The 14,264-nt window shown below is 49.8% G+C and overlaps 1 protein-coding gene across 3 annotated transcripts; it reads left to right on the top strand.

The window, feature by feature from the left end:
• The first annotated feature begins 1,454 nt into the window (after window positions 1-1,454).
• Window positions 1,455-11,273, top strand: SELENBP1 (selenium binding protein 1). 3 transcript variants are annotated; one of them, XM_049880465.1, is made up of 13 exons: window positions 1,460-1,550; window positions 3,559-3,711; window positions 4,278-4,334; window positions 4,526-4,638; window positions 4,902-5,087; window positions 5,989-6,109; window positions 8,025-8,207; window positions 8,482-8,660; window positions 9,140-9,218; window positions 9,310-9,431; window positions 9,697-9,789; window positions 9,973-10,091; window positions 10,309-11,272. In XM_049880465.1, the coding sequence occupies exons 3-13, from the start codon at window positions 4,328-4,330 to the stop codon at window positions 10,469-10,471; spliced, it is 1,365 nt and encodes a 454-aa protein (XP_049736422.1). In that variant the 5' UTR covers window positions 1,460-1,550; window positions 3,559-3,711; window positions 4,278-4,327; the 3' UTR covers window positions 10,472-11,272. The 3 variants fall into 3 exon arrangements, with proteins under 3 accessions (XP_049736421.1, XP_049736422.1, XP_049736423.1); XM_049880464.1 differs by lacking the exon at window positions 3,559-3,711 and having other exon boundaries at window positions 1,455-1,550; XM_049880466.1 differs by lacking the exons at window positions 1,460-1,550; window positions 3,559-3,711 and adding an exon at window positions 1,570-1,656 and having other exon boundaries at window positions 10,309-11,273.
• Window positions 11,274-14,264: the final 2,991 nt, after the last annotated feature.

The raw sequence follows: 14,264 nt of genomic DNA, 5'->3' as shown, positions 1-14,264 counted from the left end.
AAACTTAGTCCTGTTCAGCTGTCCAAGAAAACTCCACCCCAGAACTTTCATCTGAGGGGACTAAACTGGCTCCATAGACACAGAGTCATTAAGTTCCTAGAAGAGTGGAGGAGGGCTTACCCTGGCCAAGCAGCCAATTTGGAAGGAAGAGAATGCCCTTGGCTGCAAGATGGAGAGCAAGCTGGATGGGTTCCCTTGACCTCTCTTCTGTACATCCCTTCAAGCCCTGGCTTCTCAGGATGAGGGCAACCCCAGACGGGATTAACAGATCAAGCCTCAACCATGCTTTGGGGTCTTCAGGAGGCAGTTGTCATTTGCCCGAGGGCCATAAGGTGTCCCTGGGTCAGGAAGAGTTACTATATTAACAGGCTCAGCAGCCTGGGGAGTTATCAAATTCTCCCTCCTGGAGTGGTCCAGGGATAGATAGAGATCCTGAGGGCTTTATGGTTTGTCACAGGTCTTCTAAGGACAGTGGCACCATGATGGGCTGCCCTGGGCCCCTGCTACCCTGCTGTCCAGAACCATGGAGGCATCAGGGTGGGAGATGAGGGGGAGGCACCTCAGTTTCAAGTCCTGAAGATGAGAGTAATCCCAAAAAATAGAGGGTAATAATGAGCAGTGTGGGACTTTCCTTCCACTTCAGAGCTCAAGGGGAATGGATTTGGGATAAGCGTAATCTGGACGTATCACCCAACTGTGCCTCCTGTCGGGGAAGCTGTGCCAGGAAGGTGTGCATGGAGACTATGTGGTTAAGCAGGGCTGTGCCTTTTGGAGGATGGATAACAATTTTAGCGGACAGCTGACCCTAGTTGCAGAGGTCGGAGCAGCCCTGCTCACAGCCCTGGATGCCTCTAAATGCTGACAAAGGCAGGTCTAAATACATAGGTGAACACTCCGACGCCTGGGGACATGTGCCTGCACACACACATACACACACGCTTACAGCCACACACCACACACAGGCACATGTGCACATGCCCAGACGCGCATACATATACACACAGACACACAGGCTCACACATATGTACACAAGCACAGATACTCACAGGCACACTCATACAGGCACATACCCACACACAAACACACTGACACACTCATGTAGGCACCTAGGCACAGGCCAACACACAGGCAACGCACATGTATACAAGAGCATACACAGACACACACGCGCGCATATACTCAGGTATCCAATAAGACACACACACACAGACACGGAGCCCATCTGCATATGCACAAGTCCCTGCACAGACACACATCCTCACATATAAGCGTGCACACACACACAGACACACACACACACAAACACACATTCCAGTAATGCAAACACCAGCCACCCAGGCCATTCGAGAGCGTCCTGCCCAGCTGCTCTACGTCCTTCACCCTGGACAGCAGCCAAGGCCTTCCCCCTGCCACGCCCTCAATTGATTATATAAATTCCCTCCCTTTGCCCCTTCCCCGGCACAGCACGCCACTGACACAGGCACAGCTCTCCGCCTCTGCCCGCATCCGGCAGGCAGACCCGCCAGCACCAAAACATAGGAGCAGCATGGGTAAGGAGAGGGGCTTCTGCCAGTCACCCACTGACTTGCCCACTAGCCCCTGACCCGTCCCTGGTTTGGAGGGACCTCCCTCCAGGAAATGACCGGAATACTTCAGGTGGGAATGAAGGGAGGGAATGCTGGACTCTGTTCCCTGTTCCCACCACCCCCCACTCCTGCATTTCCCAGCTCAGCCCAAGTTTCTAGAGGTACCGGGGAAGGCGAGTTCAGAGGGCTGCTGGGAAGGACCACCCGGAAGTCCCACCCGGAAGTCCCACCGCGCTCCAATCAGCTAGGGCCTCGGGGCTCGGGTTGCCTTTCTGCAGATGAGAAAATTAGGAGGGAGACACTTAGGGAAAACCTCTCTGTCCCTGGCTCTCCCCCCAGGACACAGACAATCCTGATTTCAGCTCTGGGCTAACTTCTTCCAGGTCAGTCTGGGAGAGAAATCAGGGATCCCACACCCTCACACTGGGGGCCTGTTTCGGTCCCCCACCCTCACAACCCCAGTCATCCTATTCTCTCCTGAGTGGGCTCCCAGATGTCAGGCTGAGGAGGAGTTTAGGTTTGGCTGGGAGTGTTGAGGTCTTTGCTCCATTGGAGCCTGCCCTTCTTTGGGTTGGCAGAATGCCCAGCAACCAGCCTGGCAGGGGGAAAGCCCAATTGAGCTTTCCCCGGGTTCACCTCAAAACAAAGGGTGCTCAGAGACCTTTTCTGAGGTGTTGAAGACAGAGGGGCCTGACACTAGGACAAAGAGGGAGGAACAGAGATGGGAAGATGATGTGAGCAGACAACACCTCCTTCACACTTCACTTCTCTCTCAGTCTTTCTTTGGCTTTGCTTTTGCTTTGCTTTTGTTTTGATGTCTTAGAGTTTTTAATCTTCTTCTCCTTGTGTATCCAGAAACTCCCTCCCTGTCACCACCCCTGCTAAGTCCTGACACAGTTTGGTCGAGCAGCAGAACAAGCCTCCTTCATTGCTTTCAGACCAGACTTCTCTCCCTCTGCCTCACCCCACTCCCAGCCCTCTCCCTGGGCACTAAACACTGCCTGGCATCCTTCCTTCGCTTTTGGACACAGCCCCTACCCATATTTTTACAACACTTTTCCTTTATGAACGTATTTTTGAAGACACATTCTTATTTGACTTTCACATCCACCTGGAGAAGTAGGTTGTTGTTGTTAGTTGCAGTCGAGTCAATTCCGACTCATGGAGACCCTGTGTGTGCAGAAAGAACTGCCCCAGAGGGTTTTTAAGGCTGTGACCTTTTGAAAGCAGATTGCCAGGCCTGCCTTCCAAGGTGCCTCTGGGTGAGTTCTAACCTCCCAAACTTCCTGGCTAATAATTGAGCCCTTAAGCCTAAAAAAAAAAAAAATTTTTTTTTAAGCCTACACAACACCCAGGCCTCCCGGAGAAGTAGGTTGTTGTCATTAGTTGGTCGTCAGGACAGTATTATTACTCCCTTTTAGCAAATGAGGGAGAGGAAATGGAGAGATTGGGTGTCAGACCTGGAGTTTAAACCTAGGCCTGTGGGACTCTGAAACACTGCTGCAGCCTCTCAGCTTGCTAAGTCATTTGGCTGCAGGGAGCGAGAGGTGCTGGCTCCTGGCCAAGGGCCTGAGCCCAGGCACCAGCAGGGGCTCCAAATGTGGATACTCTAAGCTCCCTACTTGCAGGCTCCTAGCTGTCACAACAGTGACCAAACTGGCCACAGGCAGGGCGGGGAGCAGTGCCCAGTCCTGGGTACTGCACTCCAGGACTGCTTTCAGCCAGTAGCTCCCCTGTATTATTCTTCCACCCTTCTTACAGTCAGGGCCCCAAACCCTGACACTGAGGTCCTGGCAGCTGTGAGGAGAGAACACTCCTTCTCTGAGGCTGACTTTGGTCTCCCTGGCTTTGGTCTACTTAGATCAAAGCAGCTTTTCTTGCCAGACTCCAGGAGACTGAGAGGACTCCTCCCCACAGCTCTGGTAGGGGCCTCTGAGCTATTCAGAGTAAGGCTTAACCCTTTACTTTACAGATAAGGGAAGCAGGGGCCCAGTCAGGGGCGGAAACTGGCCTAAGGAAATCCAGCTGGTGTCAGTCTCTGCTGCCATGACTCCCAGACTCCAACACTCTGTCTGGATGACCAGATCCTCAATTATGTAACCCAGGCCCAGGCCAGCAGCCAGAGGTCAGGACTCAGAGGGGAGAAACTCAGGAAAACTCCTGTCCCTTGGAAAGAGACCTGGAACAGATACACCCCCGTGAAGTGGGAGGAGGCAGGCACAGCCCAAGCCCTGAGGGATTATCTGGCTCCTATCAGGCCCCCACAAAGCTGCACACTTGACATGTACCCTCTAGATTATTTCTCATACGTTCCCACTGTGGTATTCTTATCACTCCCTTGTTACAGATGATGTGGGGATTGGGACCAGGAGATTAAGTAACTTGCCCAAGCCGGTCAGTTGTGGGCTGGGGCTGGGACCCAAGTTGGTGCCATAACCTTAGCCTCTGGAGTACAGGCACGGATAGAATTCTACCTGAGTGTCTGTCCCCCTCAGGCCATACCTCTCCAGCTTTTCTCGACACCCCACACACTCACCAGGGCTTTGAGGCGACAGGAAGGGTGGGCCCAGAGCACAGCTGGCCAGGGACAACCCCATGTCCTCCCCAACCGGCCATATGCTGCGGAATGTGAAAAGGAGGCCTATACCCTCCAGCCGGTCCCCCAGCCCGCATGCCCCATTTTTTCCGCAGACACGAAATGTAGGAAGTGTGGACCTGGCTACCCTACCCCTCTAGAGGCCATGAAGGGTAAGTGCGCGGCGTCTGAGAGCCAGCTAGCGCCTCTGAGAAAGAATCCTGCCAGCCGGCGCCCCTCTGCTAATTCCATGGCTGTTGGGGTGGGGAGCCACAGACCCCGGCCTCCACGCGCGGGTACCCAGCGCTGCCCCCGCCGTTCCTCCCCACCCTGCCATCACTGCTCCCTGCTCTCTACCCTCCAGGACCCCGAGAGGAGCTTGTCTACCTGCCCTGTATTTACCGAAATACGGGCATTGAAGCCCCGGACTATCTGGCCACCGTGGATGTTGATCCCAAGTCTCCCCACTATAGCCAGGTGAGGCAGGGCGACCCTTTCCCCAGCTCCGGCCAGGAGCTGCAGTTTTTCCAGCCTGGTCTTTCTTCACCCTCTCTGGTAGGTAAGGTTGTGCAGGCTGTTCACTGCACAAGGCGGCCCCTGCAGGACGACTGCAGGGCTGAAACCCAACCTGTGCTCCGCTGCCAAGCCGCTGAGCATCCGGGGGGAGGGGGGCACGCCTAGTCCGAACGCGCACCGAGGCACTGTCTGGATGAGCACCACCCCATGTCCACTCATCCCAGGTCATCCATCGGCTGCCCATGCCCAACCTGAAGGACGAGCTGCATCACTCGGGGTGGAACACCTGCAGCAGCTGCTTCGGCGACAGCACCAAGACGCGCACCAAGCTGGTGCTGCCCAGCCTCATCTCCTCCCGCATCTACGTGGTGGACGTGGCCTCCGAGCCCCGGGCCCCGAAGCTGCACAAGGCATGTTCTCTGCCCTTGCCTGCCCAGAAACTAATGTACCTGCCACCCGGAGCAGCCTATTCTGGGCAGGAAACCACCCCTAAGCCAACTGCCACCAGTTCTCACCCAGGATCTGGGCTCAGCAGCAGGGGAGGGAGGTTAGACTTCAAAGGAGGGTTACCTAGGATTGCAGAGTTGTCACCAACCATGGGGCACGGGAGCGCAGAGAGGAACTTTCTTGTTTTTATCCCGAGTGGGAGAACGCTTTGCTTCTGGAGAACTCATTGAGGCCAAGTGGATTACAACTTACAGCAACCCTATAGGAGAGAGCAGAACTGACCCATAGGGTTTCCAAGGCTGTAGTTGTTACGGAAACTTACTGCCACATCTTTTTCCCTCGGAGGCTGGTAGGTTCCAACTGCAGACCTCTCAGTTAGCAGCCATGTGCTTAGCCACTGCACTACCAGAGCTCCTAGAGAGGGAGAAGGAGCCATTTTTTCCCACCCAGTTATGAGCTCATGGCTTCCCTTAGGCTGGAGCCTCCAATCCTTCTTCCTCTCAACACTTATTGATTACCCACTGTCTGCCAGGCACCCACTGTGCTGGACACTGGTAATACAAAGCTGACAGTGGCAGCTGGCATTGTCCCAGCCTGGGAGGAGCTTATGGTCCCACAGAGCTGAGGGTGCCTTCAGGACAAAGGAGAGAAGTCAATGATTTATTAACAATTTCTCTGATTTCCCCTGTTGCTCTGCAGAAGTTACCAGAGTCACTCTCTGCCACATTCCTGTAGGGAGAGTTGTGTCCATGTTTTGAAGGAAAAGAGGATGAAGTCAGCAGAAAGAAGTAGGGGAGTAGAGGGGTAGGGAGTGGGGACTTCTGGCCCTGTAAGATTCTGACGCCGTTCCTTGCCCCTCTCCAGATCATCGAGCCCAAGGACATCCATGCCAAGTGTGGTCTGGGCTACCTCCATACTAGCCACTGTCTGGCCAGCGGGGAGGTGATGATCAGCTCCCTGGGAGACCCAAATGGCAATGCCAAAGGTACACGTGGCCACTGTGGGCACATCTGTGCTCATGAATACTGTCTGTGGGGGGACCAGACTCAAAGTGGGGAAAGGGATAAAATGACCTCTCAGGGACAGCCAATGGCCTGGGTCCCAAACAATATTTAAAATGTAATCAAGTAACTTCAGTTGTTTCAAGTATTTGTTTTTTTTTAATTAATTTTTATTGTGCTTTAAGTGAAAGTTTACAAATCAAGTCAGTCTCTCATATAAAAATTTATATGCTCCATATGCGATACACTCCTAATTGCTCTCCCCCTAATGAGACAGCACACTCCTTCTCTCCACTGTCTCTCCTCGTGTCCATTTGGCCAGCTTCTGGCCCCCTCTGCCCTCTCATCTCCCCTCCAGACCGGAGATGCCAACATAGTCTCATGTGTCTACTTGATCCAAGAAACTCGTTCTTTACCAGTATCATTTTCCATCCCATAGTCCAGTCCAATCCCTGTCTAAAGAGTTGGTTTGGGGGCTGGTTCCTGTCTTGGGCTAACAGAAGGTCTGGGGACCATGACCTCTGGGGTCCTTCTAGTCTCAGTCTGACCATTAAGTCTGGTCTTTTTATGAGAATTTGGGGTCTGCATCCCACTGCTCTCCTGCTCCCTCAGGGGTTCTCTGTTGTGTTCCCTGTCAGGGCAGTCATCGGTCGTGGCCAGGCACCATCTAGTTCTTCTGGTCTCAGGATGATGGAGCCTCTGGTTTATGTGGCCCTTTCTGTCTCTTGGGCTCATAATTACCTTGTGTCTTTGATGTTCTTCATTCTTCCTTGCTCCAGGTGGGTTGACACCAATTGATGTATCTTAGATGGCCGCTTGCTAGTGTTTAAGACCCAGACGCCACTCTCCAAAGTGGGATGCAGAATGTTTTCTTAATAGATTTTATTATGCCAATTGACTTAGATGTCCCCCAAAACCATGGTCCCCAAACCCCCTGTTTCAAGTATGTTTATGTAGGTGAACTTGACTGATGAATTCAGTTAAAAGTTATAGTCAGAGCAGTCTGCCATGGGGAACGTGGGCACAGATATGGCCCCAGAAAGCACATACATTTAATATTAGCCTTTTCAAATTTATGAGCACATCTCACATTCCCTGGGGTTCTTAATCTTCACTTTTGCTATCTCATTTATGGTATGATCAGAGCTGACACTTACAAAATGTCTACTATGTGCTGACACAACCTTCGAGGTAGATGCTGATTTAGAGATAAGAAGGTTGGGGTGCAGATTGGTTAAGAAACTTACCCAAAGTCACACAGCTAATAAATCACAGAGCTAGAACTCAAATCCAGCAATCTGGCTCCAGAGCCTATGTCCCAGTCACCACACACCTCTCTCGGAGCCTTATCTATTTCATCAGACTCCTCCATCCAAGAGCTTGGGGTGGGACATCAGTTAAAGTCATCCAGCTAAGATTCCTGCATAGTCCCATTCGACTGCACCCTTTGTCCAGGTGATGGGAGGAGGTTGACATTCCTAGATTTAATAACGCTTAAGAATCAGCGTTCAGTTGTATTTGCAGGTGTCAAAATGCCACAACATACCCCGTAAGGGACAACATATTGGGCACTGATGTTGAATTACAATTAAATATGTCTGTTCTATTAAAAAAAAAAAATGTGGTGAGCAAAATGGAGCTTAGACTGAGAGCAATGCCATGCTGAAAGTGGGAGACTAGGTAAGAGAACGGCAGAGTGTTGGGTCTCAGGGAAGGATGAAGGTGATGGGAGGCAGGAACATCAGAGTAAGAACCCCCACTTCCCATCCAGCCACCTCTGGGTGGGACCTTTTGGACACCTGAATTTAAGGTGTCCTCATGGCTATGCTTACGGGTGGGGGTGGGTGGGAGTAGTGCCTCTATTCTTCCCCCTGCCATCTTACTCTCTGCCCTGCTTAGGGGGTTTCGTGCTGCTGGATGGAGAGACATTTGAGGTGAAGGGGACGTGGGAGAAGCCTGGGGGTGCTGCACCGATGGGCTATGACTTCTGGTACCAGCCTCGACACAATGTCATGATCAGCACCGAATGGGCGGCTCCCAATGTCCTGTTGGACGGCTTCAACCCTGCTGATGTGGAGGCTGGTGAGAATCCGCCTGGGGGCCAAGCAGGAGCCTTGGGCCCACGCCCCTGCTTGCTTCTCCTAAGCCCCACCTCCAGCCCTCTGACTTCTCTCATGTGGACCCCAAACTCCTGGGGTGAGGGTATTGGGTGTGCGGAATGCTCTGGCCTGCTCAAACATCTTTCTGATCCCCCCAACCTATCTTCAACCTTCTGCTCTGGTCTGTGCCCCTGCCTTTGCCAATGCCATCCCCCTCCCAGATCCTGAGCTCCTCTTCCGCCCACACCCCACCCCAGGGCTGTATGGGAGCCACTTACACGTGTGGGACTGGCAGCGCCATGAGATTGTGCAGACCCTGCCACTGCAGGATGGGCTCATCCCCCTGGAGATCCGCTTCCTGCACAACCCGGACGCTACCCAGGGCTTTGTGGGCTGTGCTCTCAGCACCAACATCCAGCGCTTCTACAAGAATGAGGTGATATGTGCCCTCTGGCCTTCCCCTTCTTGCAGTCCTCTCTGCACCTCTGGCCAAACTTTTGTAAAGAAACAGGGTGCTGCCTCCCCTTTCCCTAGGAGGGGCCCAGGCCACCTTTTCCCGGCTCCACCAGCCCAGGCTTCTCCAGGACAAAAAATGAGGCCACAGGTCCTGCCCCTCTTCTCCCAGTCCCAGGCCAATTTCCACCTGACCCCTAACTATATAATCGTTCAAAAAATATTTAGTGAGCTTCTACTATACATTGGACCCTGTGCAAGGTACTGGGCATACAGTAGTGAAGAAGATACAACCCTTGTGTTAAGGGGCTTGCCTAGGAGTTATACCCTAGTGGCAAGAAGACCCCGTATCTGCTGTCTCCCTTCCCAGATTTTGGGGAGATCCAGATCTAACCCCCCACCCCCCAACTTGGCAAGCTCACCTCTCTGCCTCCTAACACCACCCTTAACCTCTCAATGTAGGGAGGTACTTGGTCCATAGAGAAGGTGATCCAAGTGGCCCCCAAGAAAGTGAAGGGCTGGATGCTGCCCGAAATGCCAGGTGAGTACCCAGGGAAGAGTGGGAATTAAAAGGTCAATCCTTGGCCTGGGGAACAAGAGTCCTTAAGGCCTCTGAACACCTCCACCCCCAGGCCTGATCACCGACATCCTGCTCTCCCTGGATGACCGCTTCCTGTACTTCAGCAACTGGCTACACGGGGATCTGCGGCAGTATGACATCTCTGACCCGAAGAAGCCTCGCCTTGCGGGACAGGTGGGGCCTTAGCAGGATGGGGAGGAAGGAGGTCAAGAGTCTGGGGATGGGGTGGAGGGGACAAAGTGTCTGGGGCATAATAAGGGAGGTACAGGAAAAGCAAAAGAGGGTGCCAAGGGATGGAGCAGGCCCAGGAGGCTGGGGGCTATGGCTAGCCGTGGGGAACCTGTCTGAAAGGAGCGAGGGGGATGAGGCAAGCTGCTTTTCCTGCAATGTGAACACCTCCCACCACCGTCCTCCTGTATCCCCTGCATCTCCAACCCAGCTGTTTCTGGGTGGCAGTATTGTTAAGGGAGGCCCCGTGCAAGTGCTGGAGGACCAGGAGCTGGAATCTCAGCCAGAGCCCCTGGTGGTCAAGGTGAGGCCTTCTCCTACTCATACCCAACCTTGTATCCTTGCTTGAGGGGTATGTGGGGGAGGGGGTTGGGCAGGGTCTGAGCACGCTGTTGGGTAGGAGTAGTGCCTGTGATCCTTCCTAGGGCCTGTGATCCCTCCTAGGGATCTGTGTGTTACCCTGGGGTTTGCCCCTGGTTTTCCCAAGGGGAAGCATGTGGCTGGAGGCCCTCAGATGATCCAGCTTAGCCTAGATGGGAAGCGTCTCTACGTCACCACATCACTGTACAGTGCCTGGGACAAGCAGTTTTACCCTGATCTCATCAGGTGAGAAGAAGACAATCTAGACTCCCCTCCCCAGTCCTACTCTCTCAGAGGTGTCATTTGGTTTTCTGAAGGCTCCTCGGAAGGCCCACCAGCCCACCACATAGACAGAGCCCCAGACCCTGCTTCCTCCTCAGGAGCCCACTCTTGCACTCAGAATCTTGAGGGAAGAGGGCGGCCACTCTGACTTCTCTCTTACCCCCTCCTCCTTGTCCACCAGGGAAGGCTCCGTGATGCTGCAAATCGATGTAAACACAGAACAGGGAGGCCTGAAATTGAACCCCAACTTCCTGGTGGACTTTGGGAAGGAGCCTCATGGCCCAGCCTTGGCCCATGAGCTCCGCTACCCTGGGGGAGACTGCAGCTCTGACATCTGGATCTGAAGTCTACCCCTCATTGCCTGTCACACGTTCTGAGCCTTTACTTCCAGGTCTCTGCGGGGACCTGGCCTCACTCTGCTCTCTCTTAGCCCCCAACTCTTCATAGCTTGTTCCAGCAAAGCCAAGCTGAGGTTGTTTTAGCATATTGAGAAGTGTCTGCTTTTACCAACCCCTGTTGTGTGTTGCTCACTGCACAGTGTCATTCACATGAGCTTTGGAAGCACTAAGAAATAAACAGTGAACCTGGGCCTCCGATCCTCTGGCTTTGGGGATATGGGGCCTGTTACTCCACTTCTGCTGGCCCTTTGTGTCTTGCATGGGAAAGGGCTGAGGAGGGCTCCAGGGAGGTTGTGGTAACTAGTTCCCGACAGTGATTACAACATGATGGTAATGATGCCAAACTTCACTTTTATGGCCAAATGTACCCTGAAGGCTTTTCTTTTCAAAAAGCTAGGTCAGCTTGAAAACATTATGCTGGGTGAAATAAATCAATCACAAAGAGACAAATATTATATGATTCCACTTTATATGAAATATCTAGGATAGGCAAGTGTATGGAGACCAAAGTTGACTAGTGGTTACCAGGGGTAGGTGGGAAGGAGGGGAAAGAGGTACTTTTAACTTAGGGGACACTGAGCTGTTAAGGGTGACGGGAAAAATTGAAATGGATAATGGTGATGGTTGAACAACGTAATAAACATAACTAATGTCACTGAATTGTACACATGAAGGATGTTGAAAAGGCAAATGATTTTGTTGTGTACATATTTACCACCAAAAACAAAGAATCAGTAGAGGATTCTTCCACTGCATTGCAAAACATACAATTGAATTGTTCTATAAACAATAGTAAATAAAGCCTATCATATTTTTTAAAAAAAAGAAACTAGTTTGGTGGTCACCAGGAGACCTGAGGAGGGGGAATATCAATCAATGTTTTTAAACTTTTTTTAAGACTCATGCTACCTTTGATAAACATAAATCTCACCCACCACTCTTAGGAGAATGTAATGTGTCCCCTCCTACACAGGAGACACCCTGAACCCCAATGTAGATAGTGTAACCTATTTCCACTGCTGGTGAGACTACTGGGGGAACATCCTGTTGTTGGAAGGTTAGGTGTGTCACCTCCTATCTGGAATACAGGAACATGACCATGTGGAGGGCTGGGAACACCCAGGTGGGCCAAGGTGGCACTCTTGTCTCCTCCCCTGGATGGTGTTTTAGAACCTTGCCCAAATCAGAGATTTCTCCCTTCTCTGTGTCAGGTCTCTAATTCTTTATAAAAGGAACAAGATGGAGTCTCAAGAACCTAAGAGAAAGCAGCCAAGTCATAATTCTATTGACTCATTTATTCTCTACCCAAGACAATACCAAGCAATATTCGGGTATCTTCCTGTACTGTTTTCAGTCTTTTGCAGTGGTGTTTTTTGTTCAAAACATTAGAGCAATATAGGCCCCCTGAGATGGCCTGGCCACCCCAAGAATGTACCACACTTTCTTTCCATTTGAGGTCTTTAAACATGCTGCCACCTCAGCTTGAGTCTGGATCCACTTCCCCTGCCTTACTTGCCATCTGGGCCAGGGTATCATGTCCTCTGGAAAGCCTCCTTCCCTGACCCCTCCAGGTTAGGGGCGCTTCTTAATGCCCACAAGTCTCCTACACTTATCCTTATCATAAATACACGTCACATTGAATTGAAACCCTTCATTTATTCCCAGCCTCCAGCTTGGATAATAGCACATAGTACAGTTTAATGAATAAATGAATATAAAGGAGGTGCTCAGGATGATTAAGGAGTTACAGAGAGTCTTGGAATTTACCAGGTCTTACCAGAAGTTCCTTTCTTAGGTCTCTGCCCTGTACTCTTCAGTAACCAAACTTCTTCAGAAAGAGAAAGGATCATACAACTCTACATCTTTTCTGCATACGTCTAAAAGGTTACAATTCTATTCAACAAGAGGAACCTGAAGCACTTGTCATGCCAGAAAGCAAGGAAACTACTGAAGGCTACTGGGATCGTGTCTAAAGGACACGTGATGTATCTGGCAAAGGATTTGTATCTAGATGTCCTGGACTGAATTCTGTCTCCCAAAAACATGTCTACTTGGCTAGGCCATGATTCTCAGTATTGTGGGATTGTCCACCATTTTTGTGGGATTGTCCACCATTTTGTCATCTGATGTGATTTTCCTATGTGTTGTAAATCCTCTATGATGTTAATGAGGCAGTATAAGAGGCAGTTATGTTAATGAGGCAGGAGTCAAATCTACAAGATTAGGTTGTGTCTTAAATTAATCTCTTTTGAGATAAAAAAGAGAGAAGTGAGCAGAAAGACAATGGGGATCTCATACAACCAAGAAAGTAGAGCCAGGAGCACACATCCTTTGGATGCAGGGTCCCTGCTCTGAGAAGCTCCTAGTCCAGGGAAAGACTGAAGACAAGGACCTTCCTTCAGAGCTGACAGAGAGAGAAAGCCTTCCTCCGGAGCCGATGCCCTGAATTTATGTTTCTAGCCTACTAGACTGTAAGAGAATACACTTCTGTTTGTTGAAGCCATCTACTGTGGTATTTCTGTTAGAGCACCACTAGACTAACTAAGACACTTCTAAGACACTAGAATGTATTAAAAACTCTCAAACTCAACAATGAAAAAAACAAACAATCCAATTAGAAAATGGGCAAAAAACATGAACAATCATTTCACCAAAGAGGATATACAGATGAGAAATAAGCACATGAAAAGGTGTATAACATTTTAGCCATTAAGAACTGCAAATTAAAACCATAATGTGATATTACTACGCACCTATCAGGATGGCTAAAAAAAAAAATTGTTAACGTCAAATGTTGGTAAGAACGCAGAGAAAATGTATCATTCATACATTGCTGATAAGAAGGTAAAGCAGTACAGCCATTTAGAGAATAGATTGGCAGTTTCTTATAAAACTAAACATACACTTATCATAAAACCCAGCAATTGCATTCTGGGGCATTTATCCTAGAGAAATGAAAACTTATGCTCACACAAAAACATGTTTATGGATCTTCATAGCAGCTTTATTCATAATAGCTAAAAATTGGAAGTAACTCAGATGTCCTTCAGTGGGTGAATGGTTAAACAAACTGTGGTATATCCATACCATGGAATACTATTTAGTAATAAAAAGAATGAACTATTAATATACTCAACAACTTGGATAGATCTTAAAAGAATTATACTGAGTGGGAAAAAGCCAATCTCAATGGTTGCATATGGTAAGATTCCCTTTACATAATATTCTTGAAGTGACAAAATTATAGAATTGGAGAAAAGTTAGTGGTTGCTAAGAGACATGGGAGTGGAAGAGAGGTGGGTGTGGCTATAAAAGGATGGCAAAAGCAATTCTAGTGGTGATGAAACTGTTCTATATCTTTGACTATGGTGGTGGTTACACATATCTACAATATGATAAAATTGTCCAGAACTAAATACACATACACACATATAAGTGTATATAAAACTGGTGAAATCTGAATGTTTTGTGGGTTATAGCAAAGTCAATTTCCTGGTTGCGATATTGACTATAGTTATGGGATATGTACCAGAGAGGGAAACTGAATGAAGGGTACATGAGATCTCTGTATTATTTCTTGCAACTGCTTGTAAATCTATAATTATCTCAAAATACATAATTTAATTAAAAAAATAAGTAACACAGGAATCAACTTGAAGAAACTTCTACTGGCCAAAGATGGAACAACTTGAGTATCAAAAAGAACAGTAATGCATCGATAAAGAGCAGTGAGGAATCT

This window comes from Elephas maximus, chromosome 3 (assembly GCF_024166365.1).
Source record: "Elephas maximus indicus isolate mEleMax1 chromosome 3, mEleMax1 primary haplotype, whole genome shotgun sequence".
NCBI lineage: Eukaryota > Metazoa > Chordata > Mammalia > Proboscidea > Elephantidae > Elephas > Elephas maximus.
This window is presented reverse-complemented; position numbering and strand designations above follow the sequence as displayed.

Coding starts and splice junctions, on each gene's coding strand:
- SELENBP1 (XM_049880464.1), top strand. Junction 8,208..8,481: donor CCCTGCTGATGTGGAGGCTG/GTGAGAATCCGC, acceptor ACCCCACCCCAG/GGCTGTATGGGAGCCACTTA. Junction 9,432..9,696: donor AGCCTCGCCTTGCGGGACAG/GTGGGGCCTTAG, acceptor TCTCCAACCCAG/CTGTTTCTGGGTGGCAGTAT.